Below are 22196 nucleotides of genomic sequence, written 5' to 3'. Positions count from 1 at the left end.
TAGTGTGGTGATAGGTTCATAGTAGAAGGTTGTGTTCACATTGTGCGTTTTTGATTGTTGAACCTATAGACCTGGCAGGTATTATGGCCCCAAGTCCTGATCTGACTGTGTGTGATGTGTGACCGCCATCAGACCCGCGGACAGGCTGCCACTTGTGGCCATCAGACCCGCGGACAGGCTGCCACTTGTGGCCATCAGACCCGCGGACAGGCTGCCCCTTGTGGCCATCAGACCTGCGGACAGGCTGCCACTTGTGGCCATCAGACCCGCGGACAGGCTGCCGCTTGTGGCCATCAGACCCGCGGACAGGCTGCCCCTTGTGGCCATCAGACCCGCGGACAGGCTGCCACTTGTGGCCATCAGACCCGCGGACAGGCTGCCACTTGTGGCCATCAGACCCGCGGACAGGCTGCCGCTTGTGGCCATCAGACCCGCGGACAGGCTGCCACTTGTGGCCATCAGACCCGCGGACAGGCTGCCACTTGTGGCCATCAGACCCGCGGACAGGCTGCCGCTTGTGGCCATCAGACCCGCGGACAGGCTGCCGCTTGTGGCCATCAGACCCGCGGACAGGCTGCAACATGCGGCCATAATACTGACGCAAAAATTCTACCGTAATACGCCTTGTTGGCGCAGTTATATTACTGTACATAAACTGATCTGCCTTTTTTTTTTTTATTTCCAGGAACACCAATGGCGCTGGCGAATGTGGCAGGATGGTTCGCTGAAGACCGTCTCATACCTATGGGGGTGACCTGTCCCCGTCCATCAAAACAAGGACCTCCATCTTGGATTTCAATATTCCCCTATTCCCCTTTGTTCCTTAACTGTTGTTCAAGTATAAGTATTGTATTCTTAAAGGGGGACTCCGGCAAATATATTCTTCTTTTAAATCAACTGGTGTCAGAAAGTTATACAGATTTGTGATTAACTTCTATTTAAAAATCTATAGTCTTCCAGTACTTATCAGCTGCTGTGTGTCCTGCAGGAAGTGGTGTATTCTTTCCAGTCTGACACAGTGCTCTCTGCTGCCACCTCTGTCCAGAGCAGGAGAGGTTTTCTATGGGTAGTTGCTCCTGCTCTGGACAGAGGTGGCAGCAGAGAGCACTGTGTCAGAGTGAAAAGAGAACACCACTTCCTGTAGGACATACAGCAGCTGATAAGTACAGTAAGACTACATTTTTAAACAGAAGTAAGTTACAAATCTATATAAGCCATTGCAACACTACAATTCCCATTATGCAAGGATAGCTGTAGCTTTGGCTGTGCTGACATGATGGGAATTGTAGTTTTAGCAACAGCTGGAGGGCAGAAGGTTCCCCGTCCCTGCTGTAGAGAGTTAAGGAAGCACAGGCACACTCTCACAATGCATAATATTCATTCCAGAAATAATTTGGTCCCTATTGTTGGGATTGGTGGGTGTCCTAGTGGTCAGACCCCTCTCCGATCAGCTTGTTGACCCCCGTCCTATGGGTAGAGGATAACATGATGGGAATCCCCCCTGTGCTGGGTTGTGGAGCACAGTCAGACATGCTCAGTTTCCCGGCCTGTGTGTAGTTTCCTCACTGATCCAATGGTGATTTCCACAGGCCGCCTGGATGTAGCAGAGCTGTGAGAGCGCTTAGGGCAATGGAGTGACTGGACTGCACAGCAGTAGCTGAGATGACATCTGGGCCGGGTGAGTGTAGAGCAGGGATGGGGAACCCTCCAGCTTCTGCAAGAGTACACTTCCCGTCATGTCTGAACAGTAGCCAAAGAAAAGCTGTCCGGGCATGATGGAAGCTGCAGGTCTGTAGCAGCTGGAGGGCTGCAGCCTCCAAATCCCTGGTGTAGTCAGACAGCAAAGGTGTCAGATTGCAAGAGATTAATGCTGGGTTTACACGGAACGATTATCGTTTGAATTTGCACGATAACGATCGAATTCGAACGATAATCGTACGTGTAAACGCAGCGATCGATCGACGAGCGAGAAATCGTTCATTTTGATCTTTTATCTTGTTCCTAAATCATCGTTCGCAAAAAATTCGCAGATCGTTTCGTGTAAACAGTCATCGCGCAAAAGTCCGTCCGCTCGCAGCCCGGCCCCCCACTCATCCGCAGCCCCCTGCGCCGGGTCGATTGCCACCCCCGCCTCTCCGATCACCACCCCCACTGCCCCGATCTCCACCCCCGCCGCCGCTCTGATCGGCACCCCCGCCGCCCCGATCGCCGCCACCGCTCTGATCGCCACCCCCGCCGCCCCGGCCACAAGCATACGTTATCTGCTCTGTGTAGCGGGTCTTCGAAATCCCCGGCTCCCCTCTTCAGTGCATTGATTGGCTGAAGAGATGAGCCGGGAAATTTCAAACGGCTCCTCTTCAGCCAATCAGTGCTCCTCTTCAGCCAATCAATGCACGGCAGCACTGATTGGCTGAAGAGGAGCACTGATTGGCTGAAGAGGAGCTGTTTGAAATTCCCGACTCCCCTCTTCAGCCAATCAATGCACTGAAGAGGGGAGCCGGGAATTTCGAACACCCGCTACGCCGAGCAGGTAAGGTATGATCGGAGCGGTGGCGATCGGGGCGGGGGTGGCGATCGGAGCGGTGGCGATCGGAGCGGCGGCGGGGGTGGCGATCGAGCCGGCGCAGGGGGCTGCGGATGAGCGGGGGGCCGGGCTGCGGGTGGCCGGACTTTCGCGACGACTGTTTACATGGAACGATTGGCGAATTTTTTTCGAAGGACGATTTAAGAACAAGTTAAAAGATCAAAATGAACGATTTCTCACTCGTCGTTCGATTGTTCGCTGCGTTTACACGTATGACTATCGTTCGTATTCGATCGTTATCGTGCAAATTCGCATGATAATCGTTCCGTGTAAACCCAGCATAAGGCTGGGTTCACACTACGTATATTTCAGTCAGTATTGTGGTTCTCATATTGCAACCAAAACCAGGAGTGGATTAAAAACACAGAAAGGTTCTGTTCACACAATGGTGAAATTGAGTGGCTGGCCGCCATATAATGGTAAATATTTGCTGTTATTTTAAAACAACGGCTGTTGTATTGAAATAATGGACGTTATTTACTGCTATATGGCGGCCATCCACTCAATTTCACCATTGTGTGAACAGATCCTTTCTGTGTTTTCAATCCACTCCTCGTTTTGGTTGTAATATGAGGCCCACAATACTGACTGAAATATACGTAGTGTGAACCCAGCCTTAGGGTGATATTACATTGGGGCCCGATAATACCTGTAAACGAGCAGCGATCTGCTAGATCGTTGCTCGTTTACTGGGCCTATATAGGAATTTGCGCGATAATCAAATTCGAGCGATAATCGTATGTGTAAACACAGCGAACGATCAAACGACGAACGAGAAATCGTTCATTTTGATTTTTCAACATGTTCTCAAATCGTCGTTCGTCGTTCATAAAAAATTCGCAGATCGTTCCGTGTAAACAGACGTTCGCCGATTTAACCAATGTGTGAGATAGGCTTAAGTGATCGCAAAATTATTTTCCGTACGATATAATGTACCGTCTAAACGCTGATCGTTATGAAAAAAAAATCGTTACTCGGGCATCGTTAATCGAACGATCGGACCAATTATCGTTTACACGGCCCGATAATCGTTTAACAGGGGCTGTCCTTGCAGCCCTTGTTTAAACTACATACATTACCTGTCCACGCTCCAGGGCTGCTCCTGCGGTCCGCTTATCCACAGGTCCCGCACGCTCTTTTTCTGGGTAAATGGACCCTTAGGGTGCGTTTACACAGACAGATTTACCTGACAGATTTTGGAAGCCAAAGCCAGGAATGGATTTGAAAAGAGGATGGATCCCAGTCTTTCCTTTATGACCTGATCCCTGTTTATAGTCTGTTCCTGGTTTGGGCTTCAAAGATCTGTCAGATAAATCTGTCTGTGTAAACGCACCCTAAGGGTCCAAAATTATCGTTAATCGTTCACTGTAATTCCACATTCATTCGCTCAAGTTCCGCATTTGTTCACTAATCGTTCAGTGTAATTGCACATTGTTCATTGTTTTGCTGGGATCTGAAGGAATAAACAATAGTAATGATTGTAACTTAACAATTATCATTCTGTGTAATATGGGGAACGATTTTAGGTTAACAATAAAAATATCTAATTTGCAATCGTTTATCGTTAGTTGTTAAATGTTAAAAATCGCTCCGTGTAATAGGACCCTGAGACTATGGAGAGGACGCTGCTGGTGCAGGGGATAGAGACTGAGACTATGGAGAGGACGCTGCTGGTGCAGGGGATAGAGACTGAGACTATGGAGAGGAAGCTGCTGGTGCAGGGGATAGAGACTGAGACTATGGAGAGGACGCTGCTGGTGCAGGGGATAGAGACTGAGACTATGGAGAGGACGCTGCTGGTGCAGGGGATAGAGACTGAGACTATGGAAAGGACGCTGCTGGTGCAGGGGATAGAGACTGAGACTATGGAGAGGACGCTGCTGGTGCAGGGGATAGAGACTGAGACTATGGAGAGGATGCTGCTGGTGCAGGGGATAGAGACTGAGACTATGGAAAGGACGCTGCTGGTGCAGGGGATAGAGACTGAGACTATGGAAAGGATGCTGCTGGTGCAGGGGATAGAGACTGAGACTATGGAGAGGACACTGCTGGTGCAGGGGATAGAGACTGAGACTATGGAGAGGATGCTGCTGGTGCAGGGGATAGAGACTGAGACTATGGAGAGGACGCTGCTGGTGCAGGGTATAGAGACTGAGACTATGGAGAGGACGCTGCTGGTGCAGGGGATAGAGACTGAGACTATGGAGAGGACGCTGCTGGTGCAGGGGATAGAGACTGAGACTATGGAGAGGACGCTGCTGGTGCAGGGGATAGAGACTGAGACTATGGAGAGGATGCTGCTGGTGCAGGGGATAGAGACTGAGACTATGGAGAGGACGCTGCTGGTGCAGGGGATAGAGACTGAGACTATGGAGAGGATGCTGCTGGTGCAGGGGATAGAGACAGACTATGGAGAGGACGCTGCTGGTGCAGGGGATAGAGACTGAGACTATGGAGAGGATGCTGCTGGTGCAGGGGATAGAGACTGAGACTATGGAGAGGACGCTGCTGGTGCAGGGGATAGAGACTGAGACTATGGAGAGGACGCTGCTGGTGCAGGGGATAGAGACTGAGACTATGGAGAGGACGCTGCTGGTGCAGGGGATAGAGACTGAGACTATGGAGAGGACGCTGCTGGTGCAGGGGATAGAGACTGAGACTATGGAGAGGACGCTGCTGGTGCAGGGGATAGAGACAGACTATGGAGAGGACGCTGCTGGTGCAGGGGATAGAGACTGAGACTATGGAGAGGATGCTGCTGGTGCAGGGGATAGAGACTGAGACTATGGAGAGGATGCTGCTGGTGCAGGGGATAGAGACTGAGATATTGCTGTGCCAGTATGGCCAGCCTGGAACTGTGTAATAAGAACTCAGCACCTTGTTATCCCCAGTAATTAACGTTAAGAACTATAGACCTTGTTGAAGTAACAAAAGGGGTCGGCCACTTTATAGTAAAATAGTTCAGTGAACAGTGTAAGTAACTGTACTCACTGTATATACTGACAGCAGCTCCCTGTGTACTCACTGTATATACTAATAGCTGCTCCCTGTGTACCTCATAGAGCTATAATCATACTTCCCTCCTCCAGGCTGTGCTGTCCTGCTCTGTGGTGATTCTGTCCATAAGATGGCCGACATGGAGGAGCATGTGACCAGGCCCCGCCCCCAGTGTCAACCACTGAGCCTGTATATGTCTATGGAGGACACAGGGGGCAGGGCCTGGTCAAATGCTCCTCCATGTCGGACATTTTATGGACAGAAACAAAACAGAGCAGGGCAGCCGAGCCTGGTGAAGGGGAGTCTGATATTAGTTCTATGAGGTACACAGGGAGCTGCTGTCAGTATATACAGTAAGTGCACCTACTAATACTGTATACTAAACTATTTTACTATAAAGTGGCCAACCCCCTTAAAGGGAACCAGTCAGTACATTTGTGCTGATACGGCTCCTAGCTGCAGCCTACAGATCTAGGATGCAGCTCCCCTAGCATATGAGCAGCGTCTGCCGGGGTAACTTTATATTGTAGAAAAAAGTGTTTTACCACGGGGCACGAGGCCGGGAGAGGGGCGGCGACTAGTAATCTGGGTGGGGAGCTGTCCGTGACTAGTCTTAGCCTGCAGTTCGGGGATGATTGAAAGGCAGAGAGGCCACTAACAGGTTTCTCTGCCTGTCAATCATCCCACTGAGCGAAGCACTGGAGACGGGCCGACCCATCCTTAGTGGGAAGAAACTCCAGCCCCTCCATGACGTGACTCCATTAGAATCAATGGAGCTGTATCATAGAGGGGCAGGGGTTTCCTCCCACTGGGGGTGGGTCAGCCCGCATCCAGTGCTTCAGCCCAGGCCTGATGGTACATTCACTTAAGTTTTGCTAATATCGGCCCTGCAGCTTACCAGGAGACAACGCTCTTTGTTATGTCACAATTCAGTCAGTATAATGTCACGTGTGTTACATTGGGGTTACAGAGGTTTTGGTGCTGTGTGACAGGAGAGCTGACCATACAATGCTAGCACCTCCAGGATGCTCTGCTCCTGAATGTGGACACACAGCAGCTGTACACATGCACAGTGAAGGGAGACACCTAGTGGCCATATGTATAACATTGATTCAAGCACAGAAAATTAAAAATAGAGAATACTGCAAAACTGCCATCATAACCCCTGTTGATTTCTTTAAAGTAAAAAAAAAAAAAAATAAATTTAATAACTGTGATGCTGCGTTTACACGGAGCGATAATTCGCCCAATCGTACGATTAACAATTTCGAAGTAACGATTTTTTTTTGAACGAATAGCGTTCAGGTGGAAAAATTGTTTTGCGATCGCTTAAGGCTATCTCGCACGTAGGTTAAATCGGTGAACGACTGTTTACACGGAACGATCTGCGAATTTTTTGCGAACGACGATTTCAGAACATGTAAGATCAAAATGAACGATTTCTCGCTCGTTGTTTGATCGTTCGCTGCGTTTAGACGTACGATTATCTTTAGAAATTCGATTGTTATGGTGCAAATTCGCGCGATAATCGTTCCGTGTAAACGCAGCATGACCCTGACTGATCACTGTACCAGTGCAGTCTCCAATGACCACCCTCCTGTGCATGAATATACAGCACAGCTGCATCAAGTGAATGGGGCACCCACAATGGTTGGGCGATAAGTAGCCATATGCCATCATATGCCAAGTGTGCCTCTCACTTGTTCAGCCCCCCACCGATTACTAAGCCCCATAGACTTACTATAAAAGTTTATCTTGGTCAGGTGACCAGAGCCGGGAGGGATCTCACCTCTTGTTCTAGTGATCATTCAATAGCTAAAGTTTTTTTTTTAAGTTTTTTTAAAGTGACAGTGCCCATTTAATGGTAATATCTCTCATTCTTCATCCCTGATTTTCTATGGTTAAAGGGGTACACCAGTGTAAATCTTTTTCTTTCAAATCAACTGGTGTCAGAAAGTTATATAGATTTGTAATTTACTTCTATTTAAAAATCACCAGTCTTTCAGTACTTATCAGCTGCTGTACGTCCTGCAGGAAGTGGTGTATTCTTTCCAGTCTGACACAGCGCTCTCTGCTGCCACCTCTGTCCATGTCAGGAACTGTCCAGAGCAGGAGAGGTTTTCTATGGAGATTTGCTGCTGTTTTGGACAGTTCCTGACATGGACAGAGGTGGCAGCAGAGAGCACTGTGTCAGACTGGAAAAACACCACTTCCTGGTGGACATACAGCAGCTGGTAAGTATGGGAAGACTTGAGATTTTTAATTAAAAGTAAATTACAGATCTATATTACTTTTTGAAATCCGTTAATTTTAAAGAAGATTTTTGCTGGAGAACCCCTTTAATGTTAACTATCTGATGCTGGGGGTGCGTGTTCAGCTTCCTGATGATAGCTATCTGACAGATCTGTGCAGGATGCTGCGGCCACATGACAGCTGCGGCCGTCGCTCTATAAAGCTCCCTGGGCTCAGTGACAGCGGATGACAACAGGGCAGAATTCTTCCCCAGTGAGAGAGCAGGTGATTGTTGTCCGGCCATCGGCTCCCTCCCTCCATGCTGGGAATGTGACGACGTGCCTCCGGCCGCCAGGCTGCACAAATGTTTATACAGAAGAATTCAGCGTACATGGAAACAATCCAAAAATCTCTTCTGCCGTACGGGAATAAAGGGGAAACTGCGTGAGGAAGAAAGGGAAAGCGTACGGGGGCGGTCGCCGTGTCATACTCCATGTAACCGGAGATGGCGGAGCTCTGCCTGCAGCTGCCAGCCGATCAGAGCTGAGGTATATAGCGTATGCCCTCTATTGGTGGAGGAACGGTCGTATACCCTCAGAGCTGAGGTATATAGCGTATGCCCTCTATTGATGGAGGAACGGTCCTGTACCCTCAGAGCTGAGGTATATAGCGTATACCCTCTATTGATGGAGGAACGGTCCTGTACCCTCAGAGCTGAGATATATAGCGTATACCCTCTATTGGTGGAGGAACGGTCGTATACCCTCAGAGCTGAGGTATATAGCGTATACCCTCTATTGGTGGAGGAACGGTCCTATACCCTCAGAGCTGAGGTATATAGCGTATGCCCTCTATTGGTGGAGGAACGGTCCTGTACCCTCAGAGCTGAGGTATATAGCGTATACCCTCTATTGGTGGAGGAACGGTCGTATACCCTCACAGCTGAGGTATATAGCGTATGCCCTCTATTGGTGGAGGAACGGTCGTATACCCTCAGAGCTGAGGTATATAGTGTATACCCTCTAGTGATGGAGGAACGGTCCTATACCCTCAGAGCTGAGGTATATAGCGTATACCCTCTATTGGTGGAGGAACGGTCCTGTACCCTCAGAGCTGAAGTATATAGCGTATACCCTCTATTGGTGGAGGAACGGTCGTATACCCTCACAGCTGAGGTATATAGCGTATGCCCTCTATTGGTGGAGGAACGGTCGTATACCCTCAGAGCTGAGGTATATAGTGTATACCCTCTAGTGATGGAGGAACGGTCCTGTACCCTCAGAGCTGAGGTATAAAGCGTATACCCTCTATTGGTGGAGGAACGGTCCTATACCCTCAGAGCTGAGGTATAAAGCGTATACTTTCTATTGATGGAGGAACGGTCCTGTACCCTCAGAGCTGAAGTATATAGCGTATACTTTCTATTGATGGAGGAACGGTCCTATACCCTCAGAGCTGAGGTATATAGCGTATACCCTCTATTGATGGAGGAACGGTCCTATACCCTCTGAGCTGAGGTATATAGCGTACACCCTCTATTGATGGAGGAACGGTCCTATACCCTCAGAGCTGAGGTATATAGCGTATACCCTTTAGTAATGGAGGAACGTTCCTGTACCCTCAGAGCTGAAGTATATAGCGTATACCCTCTATTAATGGAGGAACGCTCCTGTACCCTCAGAGCTGAGGTATATAGCGTATACCCTCTATTGACGGAGGAACGGTCCTGTACCCTGATCGGGGCAACTGACTTTTTAACCCATACCCTGCCTGGAAAGTATCTGTCCAGGCATGATGGGAGTTGTAGTTCTATAACACGTTCACCACCTATGACCCCCGACTGACAGCTGGTTCACAACAGCGATGTTTCTTCCGTACTGATATTAAAGGGGCACTCCCACCTTAGAATGGGGGGTCCTGTGTCTGCCAGATATAATACATTGGACTAAACTTTGCAGATTATCCCCTGTATTCTATTAGGATCACTCACAGACGGGTCTATGGTGACTGCAGCCAATTTCCAGCTTTTGATCAAATTTCCCTCCCTTTTTTTTTAAAGATCTCTGCTTCCTGTCATTGAAGGGACAGTTCAAGTTCAGAGCCTGTAAACTGTCTGTGCTCTCCTCACACAGCTGGGAAGCCCCTGATAGAACAATCACGTGACCTGGCTGGGCCTTACACTAGAGCCGCATAGCAGCAATAGATAAATCAGCGCCTGCAGACGGGTCGGGCCGGGAGAGGTAGTTTCACGACAGTTGCTACGCTGCAGTTTACGGCCGATCGATTTGAATGTATTTTAAAGGCCTCGCAAAGCTCCGCCCCTTCACCAGTCAAGAGGCTCGGGACGACTCTACGCGACTACATAGCGACCGCTCGGGAACGCGCTTCTAATTGGTTGCTAGGAGGTCGTACTGAATTCTGATTCGGCGAAGGCAGAGCGTGGCCTCTGATTGGAGGAGAGCTCTGCGGACGCTGATTGGCTCTGCGCGTCTGGTCACGTGGGCGAGGAACTGTGGAAGACGTGAAGCGGAGCTAAAAAGGTGAGAGGGTGTACTGCCTGCCGACCTCATACATGGCCCATACTGTACTGTGCCTGTCAGGGAGGAGCCCCCCCCCCCATACTGTGCCTGTCAGGGAGGAGCCCCCCATACTGTGCCTGTCAGGGAGGAGCCCCTGTACTGTGCCTGTCAGGGAGGAGCCCCTGTACTGTGCCTGTCAGGGAGGAGCCCCCCCATACTGTGCCTGTCAGGGAGGAGCCCCCCCATACTGTACTGTGCCTGTCAGGGAGGAGCCCCCCCATACTGTACTGTGCCTGTCAGGGAGGAGCCCCCCCATACTGTACTGTGCCTGTCAGGGAGGAGCCCCCCCATACTGTACTGTGCCTGTCAGGGAGGAGCCCCATACTGTGCCTGTCAGGGAGGAGCCCCCCCATACTGTGCCTGTCAGGGAGGAGCCCCCCCATACTGTGCCTGTCAGGGAGGAGCCCCTGTACTGTGCCTGTCAGGGAGGAGCCCCTGTACTGTGCCTGTCAGGGAGGACCTCCCCCCCCATACTGTGCCTGTCAGGGAGGAGCCCCTGTACTGTGCCTGTCAGGGAGGAGCCCCCCATACTGTGCCTGTCAGGGAGGAGCCCCCCATACTGTGCCTGTCAGGGAGGAGCCCCCCCATACTGTGCCTGTCAGGGAGGAGCCCCCCATACTGTGCCTGTCAGGGAGGAGCCCCTGTACTGTGCCTGTCAGGGAGGAGCCCCCCATACTGTGCCTGTCAGGGAGGACCCCCTGTACTGTGCCTGTCAGGGAGGAGCCCCCCATACTGTGCCTGTCAGGGAGGAGCCCCCCATACTGTGCCTGTCAGGGAGGAGCCCCCCATACTGTGCCTGTCAGGGAGGAGCCCCCCATACTGTGCCTGTCAGGGAGGAGCCCCTGTACTGTGCCTGTCAGGGAGGAGCCCCCCATACTGTGCCTGTCAGGGAGGAGCCCCCCATACTGTGCCTGTCAGGGAGGAGCCCCCCATACTGTGCCTGTCAGGGAGGAGCCCCTGTACTGTGCCTGTCAGGGAGGAGCCCCAGTACTGTGCCTGCCAGGGAGGCCCCCCCCCATACTGTGCCTGTCAGGGAGGAGCCCCTGTACTGTGCCTGTCAGGGAGGACCCTCAGTACTGTGCCTGTCAGGGAGGACCCCCTGTACTGTGCCTGTCAGGGAGGACCTCCTGTACTATGCCTGTGGAGTGGTATCCCCCTGTACTGTGCCTGTCCTCCCATGACACTGTAAATCTTCCCATTCATATACAGGTTACATGACCCAGTTACTTCCTTGTCAGCAGCTGGTAGACCAGTGTCTGCCACATCTTATAAGTCCCCGGCCATGTGACCACAGTAGTGAGGAGTTGTCCGTTGTGATTGTGCAGCCAGCGATTGGACTACAGCTAAGATAACATGCGACAGAAATGGTGGAAATTTTTGGCAGTAGAGGTTGTGTCAGGAACTGCAGGGCTGCTCGAGCCCGGATCCCGGCACAGCAATGTATCACTTACACAGCTCCGTAGGTTGTCTGTAATTGTGCAGCCTGTTTTGTATGGTGGTCAGGGACCCTTCAGCCAGTTTTGTGTGGTCAGGGACCCTTCATCCTGTTTTGTGTGGTGGTCAGGGACCCTTCAGCCTGTTTTGTATGGTGCTCAGGGACCCCTCTCCTTCGTCTGTATAATAGTTATGTGATTTCTGTAATACCATTGTTCTTCTTGTTATGTGTACGCAGCCTTACTGATCATCCTGATGGAGACCAAGCCCCCCGAAAAGAATCTATATAGTACAGCTGCAGGCTTGAAGCAGTGCGGAGAGGACACAGGTGAGGTTCCTGATCTGTTAGGTGTCATAATATGTTACTAATGCATTACTGTCACTTAAAAAAAAAATCACAAGGCACGCAGACCTGTGGAAAGGATTTTTAAGGGAAAAAACATATAGGGCCACATTTATCATCCGGCGGACGGATGATTTTTGGCGGAAAGTGACGATTTGCGTATTATTTTATACGCAAATGGCCGATTTGCGAATAAAATAATCGCAAATCGGCACTTTCCGCCGAGTACGCCAGGGGGCGGAAAGGGGGCGGAAAGTAGGCGGGAAGTGGGCGGAACGGAGGGCGCGGACTCAGAGTCCGCGCGATTTATCATCCGTTCCGCCCAAATGTACGCCGAAAACCTACTCCAGTCCTCAGCTGGCGTAGGTTTTCGGCGGTGCGCACCGGCGCGCACAGGATTTATGTACAGGCAGTCCGCCTCTACATAAATCCCCGTACCGCCGGAGCTGCGGGGGCATTTTTAAGTCCGGCGTAAAAAACGTCGGACTTAATAAATGCCTCCCATAGTTAGTGGTATTTGATTTCATGTTGGTCACTTGATGTCAGCAGAGCAAGCGTATGCTCATGACACCTAGTGGCCAATGTGAGTAATCTCTCTTACTACTACCTTACTGCTCCGCCCTTTTCACTTGTGTTATGTGTGTAAGAGGAACCACAGGCTAGAAGAGAAAGCAGGACTCACAGGCTTTCTCTATGGAGGGGCTTGTCTCACAGACTTTTTTTTTTATGGGTGGGTAGGGGAAGCAGGTCTCAAAGGCTTTCTCTATGGGTGTACATAGGGAAGCAGAACTCTTGGTAGTCTCTATGGGTGGGCAGGGGAAGCAGAACTTACAGGCTTTCTCTGTGTGTTGATGTGGAAGTAGGTCTCACAGGCTTTTTGTATGAGCGGGCTGCGGAAGCACGACTCACAGGCTTTCTGTCTGTGTGGGCAGGGGAAGCAGGACTCAGGCTTCTCTATAGGTGGGCAGGGGAAGCAGGACTCACAGGCTTTCTGTATAGGTGGGCAGGCGAAGCAGGACTCACAGGCTTTCTCTATAGGTGGGCAGGGGAAGCAGGTGTCACAGGCTTTCTGTATAGGTGGGCAGGGGAAGCAGGACTCACAGGCTTTGTCTATAGGTGGGCAGGGGAAGCAGGACTCGCAGGCTTTCTGTATAGGTGGGCAGGGGAAGCAGGACTCACAGGCTTTCTCTATAGGTGGGCAGGGGAAGCAGGTGTCACAGGCTTTCTGTATAGGTGGGCAGGGGAAGCAGGACTCACAGGCTTTGTCTATAGGTGGGCAGGGGAAGCAGGTGTCACAGGCTTTCTGTATAGGTGGGCAGGGGAAGCAGGACTCGCAGGCTTTCTCTATAGGGGGAGGGAGGACTCACAGGCTTTCTCTATAGGTGGGCAGGGGAAGCAGGTGTCACAGGCTTTCTGTATAGGTGGGCTGAGTAAGCAGGACTCACAGGCTTTCTCTATGGGGGGGCTTGTCTCACAGCCTTTTTTTTTTATGGGTGGGCAGGGGAAGCAGGTCTCATAGGCTTTCTCTATTGGGGGGGGGGGCTTGTCTCACAGACTTCCTTTATGGGTGGGCAGGGGAAGCAGGTCTCATAGGCTTTCTCTATGGGGGGGGGGCTTGTCTCACAGACTTCCTTTATGGGTGGGTAGGGGAAGCAGGTCTCAAAGGCTTTCTCTATGGGTGTACATAGGGAAGCAGAACTCTTGGTGGTCTCTATGGGTGGGCAGGGGAAGCAGAACTTACAGGCTTTCTCTGTGTGTTGATGTGGAAGCGGGTGTCACAGGCTTTTTGTATGAGCGGGCTGGGGAAGCATGACTCACAGGCTTTCTGTCTGTGTGGGCAGGGGAAGCAGGACTCAGGCTTCTCTATAGGTGGGCAGGGAAAGCAGGACTCACAGGCTTTCTCTATAGGTGGGCAGGGGAAGCAGGACTCAGGCTTCTCTATAGGTGGGCAGGGAAAGCAGGACTCACAGGCTTTCTCTATAGGTGGGCAGGGGAAGCAGGACTCGCAGGCTTTGTCTATAGGTGGGCAGGGAAAGCAGGTGTCACAGGCTTTTTGTATAGGTGGGCAGGGGAAGCAGGACTCACAGGCTTTGTCTATAGGTGGGCAGGGGAAGCAGGACTCGCAGGCTTTCTCTATAGGTGGGCAGGGGAGGCGGGACTCACAGGTTTTCTGTATAGGTGGGCAGGAGAGGCAGGACTCACAGGCTTTCTCTATAGGTGGGCAGGGGAAGCAGGTGTCACAGGCTTTCTCTATAGGTGGGCAGGGGAAGCAGGACTCACAGGCTTTGTCTATAGGTGGGCAGGGGAAGCAGGACTCGCAGGCTTTCTCTATAGGTGGGCAGGGGAGGCGGGACTCACAGGTTTTCTGTATAGGTGGGCAGGAGAGGCAGGACTCAAAGGCTTTCTCTATAGGTGGGCAGGGGAAGCAGGTGTCACAGGCTTTCTCTATAGGTGGGCAGGGGAAGCAGGACTCACAGGCTTTGTCTATAGGTGGGCAGGGGAAGCAGGACTCGCAGGCTTTCTCTATAGGTGGGCAGGGGAGGCGGGACTCACAGGTTTTCTGTATAGGTGGGCAGGAGAGGCAGGACTCACAGGCTTTCTCTATAGGTGGGCAGGGGAAGCAGGACTCGCAGGCTTTCTGTATAGGTGGGCTGAGTAAGCAGGACTCACAGGCTCTCTCTATGTATGGATGCAGAAGCAGAATTTACAGGCTTTCTCTATGGGTGGACAGGGGGAAGCAGGTTTCCTTTATAAGAGAGGGGGAGGCAGCACTCCCATTTTTCTTCTTTAAGGGGTGGGGGAACTAGGACTTTCTCTGAGTGGGTTAGGGAAGCAGGACCCATATGCTTTTTATATGGGTGGGTGGGGAAAGGAGTATTTCCAGGCTTTATCTATGCTCTCGGCTTCTGCCCCTCTATGTATGCTTCCTGAGGGACCGGTCAGATCAGTAATAACAGTATAAAGTGATATTGTAGGCGTGCTCAGCTGTAGAGATCATACGTAGCTTTCTCTCCCGCAGATCTGATCATCACACATGAGCAGAGATGCGCTGCCGTGGCCAATGATACATTTCTCTGCTTGTTGGGTGACTCGGAATATAAAAAGCACCGGACTAATCTGGCGGCATTCATACTGCAGAGAGGTGAGCTAACACGGTCTTACATTCTCTGATTATATAATGTCATTAACACTAAGCATCCTATTGTGTATGTGATCTACAGATGAACTGGGTAAAGAAGCGGACGGTGATGTCTATGAGGTGGTGGCACTGGGAACTGGTGTTACCTGGTATCAGGGATGGCAAGAATACCAAGGGCTTCTGCTTCATGATTGCCATGCGGTGGTTATGGCCAGGAGGGCTCTGATGAGGTGAGACCTGCGCTGTATGATCTGTCATGCATGTTGATAGATGCTGGGATGGTCTTGCCCTGATCTGTCTAGGTCTGACCATTTGGGCCTCTGTGAGTTAGGCACCAGGCTCTTGTTGTCAGCATTGTCTACACAACTTACTGAAGGTGTATAGGCACCTTTGGATGGGAGGCTACCAAGAAATTTTGCAGTAGTCCAGGTGGGAGATGATGTGGGCATGTACTAGCATTTCTTTTGAGTTCAAAACTTTCCATTTCTTTTTCTAGGTATTTGTACAGAGAGGTCGCCCTCCACTACAGTCAGCTTCCCGGGGCCAGCGAAAAGTCCATATTCTGTCTGTGCATGGAGACGCAGACACTGGTTCTGAAACCGAACATCCATCTGCATCTGTACCTAAGCTGCATCCCAGAAGAGGCCACACAGAAAGGCCTGTGAGTGCTACTAAACACCTATTACAGCGACTTGTGTCTGTAACAAGAAAAGGATCGGGCATATTGGAACTCATTGTTGGAACACATCATGCCCAAACCTTCTCTCTTGCTGCCATCAGAGACCCCCAAATATGCAATAGAACAATACATGGTTGGTCAGTAGTCCCATTTTCAGATTCAGATGACTTCCAGTCCTGTATTTCTCTGACCGTTTGGGAGATCACTGCATCATTCATTCACAGGGACGTGTACAGTCTGTGTAATACGGCCAACATACGGACTAAACACAGCAGTGTGCAGGGGGCCTTTAAGCGTCACTGTCGTTTGAAATCAATAGTACAGGCGATTTTAAGAAACTTTGTAATTGGGTTAGCCGAAAAATGCATTTTTATCATGAAAAAGCAGTTTGAAGCTCTCCCCCTGTCTTCATGGTTCTCTTATGGAGAGGGAAGGGGTGGAGGGAGATGAGGCACAAAAACAGGACAACAAAGAGTTAATTTACAGCTAAATCATCGGGCTATCTCCTTTGAAGTCAGCACTGACCTCTCTGACCTTTGAATACCGGCTTTCACACAGGTCCTGCTGTGTACATCTTTTTTCTCAACTCTGCTGCAACTAATCTCCCTTCTCCCTCCCTCTCCATAGAACAGACAGGGCTCAACTGATGTAAAAGAGTCGAGATTTTCTGATAATAAGCAGTGGATGAGAGAGAGGAGGAAGGGGGAAAGTCTTTTTGAATGCAGATAATGCCATATTTGCCTAATAAACCCAATTGCAAAGTTTTTTTAAAATGACTTGTACAATTGATTTCTGCAAAAAAAATGTAAACGACAGTGACACTTTAATCTGTTAAGTTGGCCATTTTGGAGAGGGTGTTTGTCAGTAGGCTCCAGCATTACAGGCAGGCAGGAAAATGGGTAGAAAAAGTTTGAGAATCCTTGCCTTAGGGGACTAGTCATGATAAACTTGTGTGTAATGATCACTATTATGAAGTATATACTGATAAACTTTCCTTCTGTATTATGTTGTCTAGTTCTTGGATGGAACGGACTGGCATACACCTGAGTATTCACGCTAAAGGCTCCACGCTTCCAGTATCTGAGTGTCCTCCCAGTATATTGGCTGCCCGTGTCTGCTGTATGACCGCTACTGACAAGTTGCTTAAATGGAGCGTCCTCGGGGTCCAGGGAGCAATGCTTAGTCAGTTTATGGCACCCCTGTACATAACTAGCATCGTCACAGGTAACATAGCTTCTATATACACACACAAGCCGCTTCTATAGGAGACTATGTCTGTGTTTGTACTCTGAATACAGGGACCACAGAGCAGCAGATGGAAGCTTTGTACCACGCTGTTATAGGTCGACTACAACCTCCCTTGAACCTGGCGTTGTTTCCCCACTTTGCCGTGCAACATCCATACTTGTTTATTGGACCAGAAGTTAATAGCAAACACCCTCCACCCGTTCACGCCTCTCACAGCATCAACTGGACCAAGGGAGACGAGAAAATCGAGATTGTAGATGCCAACACCGGCCAAATAGCAGCAAAGTAAGTGTGAAGCTGGGGAGACTGTGTTCACTATTCTTTAGATCGTGGGGGGCCCAGTGGTCAGACCCACCTTACTGATTCTCCACCTTTCTCATCCTGACACCCCCTGATACCTTCAGTTTTCCATACATGTGACTGCTGCAGCCAGTGGCCACCCTGGTGACCTGCTACAGTCAACCATGCCTTTTTTTAGAGGATTAGGACACAGAGACCAGCAGGGATCAGCAGGGCAACTATGACATGCTGAGCTGTATTTAAAAAGAATAATTAAATGGCTGGACAAAACCTCTATGACAGCACGTAACACAGCCAGTGATATACACATACATAGTGATATACTGTTCCCTAAGCTACTGTACATCGACCTCATCTTCTACTCTACCACAGTAAGAAGTATTCAGGCACCTTAATCATTTTATGTCCTGATTGTTACATTTACAGTAATTTCAGTCCACCGCCTTCTCCTGAGAGTCGTCTGTGCAAAGCAGCCATGTTTATGTACTACACGTATATCCTGAAGTCTCTCGGCAAACAAGAGATACCAGACTCCTATTTCCAAGCTAAGGTAAGTAGGGTTGTACCTGTGATGTTTTTCTGTCTGGAAGCCGGTGCTGGAACTGGGGAGGTAAGTTATTGGCCTCTATTTCCACCCCTTCCCCGGCCTTAACCTAAAAATGACCCCAGCCCGGAGTACCCCTTTTATTCACATGAAAAATTATCCTTTCACTAATTTTCTGTGCAGCTCCTCGTCTCTCATTGACCGCTGCAGCCAAAAAAGCCATTAAATAAACGCGGCACAACAGCGCATCATAGTAACAGTAGCGTATTCCCGAGTAATGTCCCCTATTAGGATTCCATTTATTACATATTAAGTGTATCCCATTACTGTTCATGTTTCCTGCCATGTAGTGGGCAACATTTGAATTACATAGAACATATTTAGGACTTAAAGAGGACCTGTCACCCCCGTGCCGGGTTGACAGGCTCCCAACCCCCGTTAGATCCCCCTATACATACCTCATTGCGCTCACAAGAGGGTCAGATGCTCATAGAGAGTGAATTGGGAGTCGGATGCTCCGTCATTCTGTATGGGCATCGGACTCTCCTGTGAGCGCGTGTGCCGGGCTTCGGGCGCTGAAATCTCAGTCACCCGACCGGCTCAGGAAGCGGGACCCGGCGCGATGAGGTAAGTATAGGGGGATCTAACAGGGGGTCGGGAGCCTGTCACCCCGGCACAGGGGGGTGACAGGTTTCCTTTAAGACTTTTAGGAAGTTGATTTAAGTTGTGTTTTTGTTTCACTGTGGTGTCATCTTGTTGGATAAATTCATGTGTTTAGGTGAGCCAAAGTTTTTAAAGGGGTTATCCAGTGCTACAAAACATGGCCACTTTTCCCCCTCTCTTGTCTCCAGTTCAGGTGCGGTTTGCAATTAAGCTCCATTTACTTCAATGGAACTGAGTTTGAAACCCCACCCAATCTGGAGACAAGAGAGGGGGAAAAGTGCCATGTTTGTGTAGCGCTGAATAACCACTTTAAAGCGACTCTATACCCACAATCTGACCCCCCAAAACTCTTGTACCTTCTGATAGCTGCTTTTAATTTAAGATCTATCCAGGGGTCCGGTCGGCAGGTGATGCAGTTATTGTCATAAAAACAACTTTTAATCTGGCAGCGCTGTGTCTAACGGCCGGGGCTTACATTTGTATATGCATTAGGCTGGCACCACCTCTCCGTCCTTCCTCCTCACCCTCCTCATCATTAGGAATGATCCAGGAACATTAACTGCTGTTTGAGCTTTGCACAGGTGTATTAACAATCCAGCCCATGTTCATTATACACACAGCTGAGGAATAGGAAGCAATCTGCCTGGAGTATTCCTAATGATGAGGAGGGTGGGGAGGAAGGACGGAGAGGTGGTGCCAGCCTAATGTATATACTAATGTAAGCCCCGGCCGTTAGACACTGCACTGCCGGATTAAAAGTTGTTTTTATGACAATAACTGCATCACCTGCCGAAGGGACCCCAGGACAGATCTTGGAATAAAAGCAGCTATCTGAAGGTACAAGTGGTTTGGGGGGTCAGATTGTGGGTACAGAGTCACTTTAAAGAGTGCCCGTCTTCCCTGCTGACCTGTCTGTATTAGTAAATATTGTGCATCTCATGAAATATTAATTATAGAGAAACTTTACTGGGGAGTTATGCCCATGACATATTTAAAGAGGTAGTCTGGGCTTTTTTTTATATACATTGCTGTCCTTTTATTCAACATAACAAACATGCTATTGTTAACTTGCCGTGCTCCCCTGGTGTCCTCCTGCAGTGCCTATGGGTCCTCTGCTGAACGCAGCTACAGCAAGTTCCCAGACGGACTCTGGCAGTGACAGGTTGCTCATCTAATTACTGGCTGAGAACCCATCCTGTATAGCTCATTACACTGTATTCCATCCCTGACTTGTAAGGACCTATACACAAGTGGTTTCTCAGCTCTGGGCCTTAGGAAAAAAATTCGATTAATTGACAGCAAGCAGATTCCTTGACAATTGAAGTCAGATACTGTGGGGGAATGTACTATGTCCTGTACATGAGTTTTCTGGTATAAAGTTGCAGTTCTTTGTGTGAGCCTCATATGCAACTTTTTACGCTATAGTTTAAATGGGTGGAAGAGGCTGAGTGGTGCAGCGGCACCTAAGCACCATGGTCTCCACAAATAACTGATTGGTGGCAGTGCCAGGAGTTGATTTAGCATTGATGACCCATGAAATGGCCTGGATAACCTATTTTAGATTGACATGCGAAATAAGTATATTACCAAGTAAAAGTATATTAGGAGGTTACAGTTGCTATTCAGTAAAGTCAAAAATAGTTTGTAGATGTGCAGAGATCCTTAAAATAAGCAGAATGTTCTCTTCCTGCCAACCAGGCGTCCTCAGACCAGTACCAGCGTGTCAAGGCCCTGCTGTACTCCCAGCTGAATGCCTACGGCCATGGTATGTGGCCCCGGAAGCTGTGTGTGGACAGATTCAAAGCCTCCACAGGGCAGGAGCCGGACTGAAACCCTGAAGCTCAGTATCATTAACCCTTACCGGTAATCGGTTTACACTTATAGTTTTATTATTATTTTTTTTTCCTTCGTTCAATCACCCTGGCTAAAAAGGGGAAGATTTTGTTATTGTTCCTATTCAGTGTTAGATTTCTGTTTATCTCCCGTGTACACGGCTGTAAATAAATAGTGATGGTCATTGGCCCCCTGTTTGTTATTGACAGCACGTGGATAATGCAGTGTCCCTTCATCTTGCATTAGTTGTGACTAGAGATGAGTGCAGCTGGAGCGTGAGACCGATCGTTCGGCATTTGATTACTGGTGGCTGAAAAAGTTGGATGCAGCCCTTGGGAGTCCAGGAAAACATAGATACAGTGAGGGCTGCATTTAAAGAAGTCCAGGGAAAAATTTTATTTAAGTATAGTATTGCCCCCCAAAACTTATACAAATCACCAATATACACTTATTACAGGAAATGCTTATAAAGTGCTTTTTTCCCTGCACTTACTACTGCATCAAGGCTTCACTTCCTAGATAATATGGTGATGTCACTTCCTGGATAAAAATGGTGATGCCACTTCCTGCATAACATGGTGATGTCACGCTCCGACTCCCAGAGGTGTGCAGGCTGTGGCTGCTGGAGAGGATGATGGCAGAGGGATGCTCAGTGTCCCTCCAGTGCCCTGTGTCCCTCAGTGTCCCTCTGCCATCATCCTCTCCAGCAGCCACAGCCCGCACAGCTCTGGGAGTCGGGGCATGACATCACAATGTTATGCAGGAAGTGACATCACCATGTTATGCAGGAAGTGACATCACCATGTTATGCAGGAAGTGACATCACCATGTTGTCCAGGAAGTGACATCACCATATTGTCCAGGAAGTGAAGCCTTGATGCAGTAGTAAGTGCAGGGAAAAAGCACTTTAGAAGCATTTCCCGTAATATGTGTATATTGGTGATTTGTATAACTTTTGGGGGGCAATACTATACTTTAATAAAAATATTCGCCGGACTTACCCTTTAACTTGTTCAGCCACCGGTATTCAAATGCTGAACGATCGGACTCTCATCTCTAGTTGTGACCCTTTTTTCTCAGGATGGCTGAGAAATCTTGCAATATACCATCACTTCATCAAGAATATCCCTTTATCTGGGCCCACAAAACATTTTACATGGGTATAAAAACGGAAGAAAAAAAAGTTATACTTTCTTGCTCTGATCCCCCATCCGAAAGTGTCCAGTCCCTGTTAAGTAGCATGTCCTGCCTTTATTTCAACAAGCAGGAACCACTGCTAAGCCAGTCACTGTCTATAGAGGTCATTTGCCTGAGCTCGTGTTTGGCTGAGCACCATTTCCTGCATATTAAGATGAAATCGGAAAGCTCTGCATGTTTGGACTAGCAGGACGGATGCAGCTAGGAGTAGGAGACAGGTGAGTATATTTTTTTTTTTTTTTTTTTTTAACCTTTGTCATTTCATTTGTCAATCCAGAGATACAGCCAAGTACAATAAACAGAATTGACCTACATAAAATTAGTGGCATTAAATATAAGTTTAATAGGTCTGAATTTTACTGAGATAACAAAGCTATGAATAGTATAGATAAACCGTCTATAAGTTAAATAAACGCTTTGGATC

The 22196-nt window shown here is 49.2% G+C and overlaps 1 protein-coding gene across 1 annotated transcript; it reads left to right on the top strand.

The window, feature by feature from the left end:
- Positions 1 to 9907: 9907 nt before the first annotated feature.
- Positions 9908 to 20764, top strand: LOC138765677 (adenosine deaminase domain-containing protein 2-like). The gene is made up of 9 exons (XM_069942646.1): positions 9908 to 10353; positions 12065 to 12154; positions 15189 to 15311; positions 15391 to 15538; positions 15805 to 15969; positions 17003 to 17211; positions 17286 to 17520; positions 17962 to 18085; positions 20441 to 20764. Exons 2-9 carry the CDS (start codon positions 12082 to 12084, stop codon positions 20570 to 20572), a joined length of 1209 nt encoding a protein of 402 aa, XP_069798747.1. The 5' UTR covers positions 9908 to 10353; positions 12065 to 12081; the 3' UTR covers positions 20573 to 20764.
- The last annotated feature ends 1432 nt before the right edge of the window (positions 20765 to 22196 follow it).

Source organism: Dendropsophus ebraccatus, chromosome 10 (assembly GCF_027789765.1).
Source record: "Dendropsophus ebraccatus isolate aDenEbr1 chromosome 10, aDenEbr1.pat, whole genome shotgun sequence".
Lineage (NCBI taxonomy): Eukaryota > Metazoa > Chordata > Amphibia > Anura > Hylidae > Dendropsophus > Dendropsophus ebraccatus.
The sequence above is the reverse complement of the archived record's forward strand: the minus strand, read 5'-3'. Positions and strand labels throughout refer to the sequence as shown.

What these genes read in the sequence shown, in the direction of transcription:
- LOC138765677 (XM_069942646.1), top strand. Translation starts at nt 12,082, where the DNA reads ATGGAGACCAAGCCCCCCGAAAAGAATCTATATAGTACAGCTGCAGGC. An exon ending in GAGGCCACACAGAAAGGCCT is followed by an intron (nt 15,970 to 17,002) that starts GTGAGTGCTACT and finishes TATGTTGTCTAG; the next exon opens with TTCTTGGATGGAACGGACTG. An exon ending in CATAACTAGCATCGTCACAG is followed by an intron (nt 17,212 to 17,285) that starts GTAACATAGCTT and finishes CTCTGAATACAG; the next exon opens with GGACCACAGAGCAGCAGATG.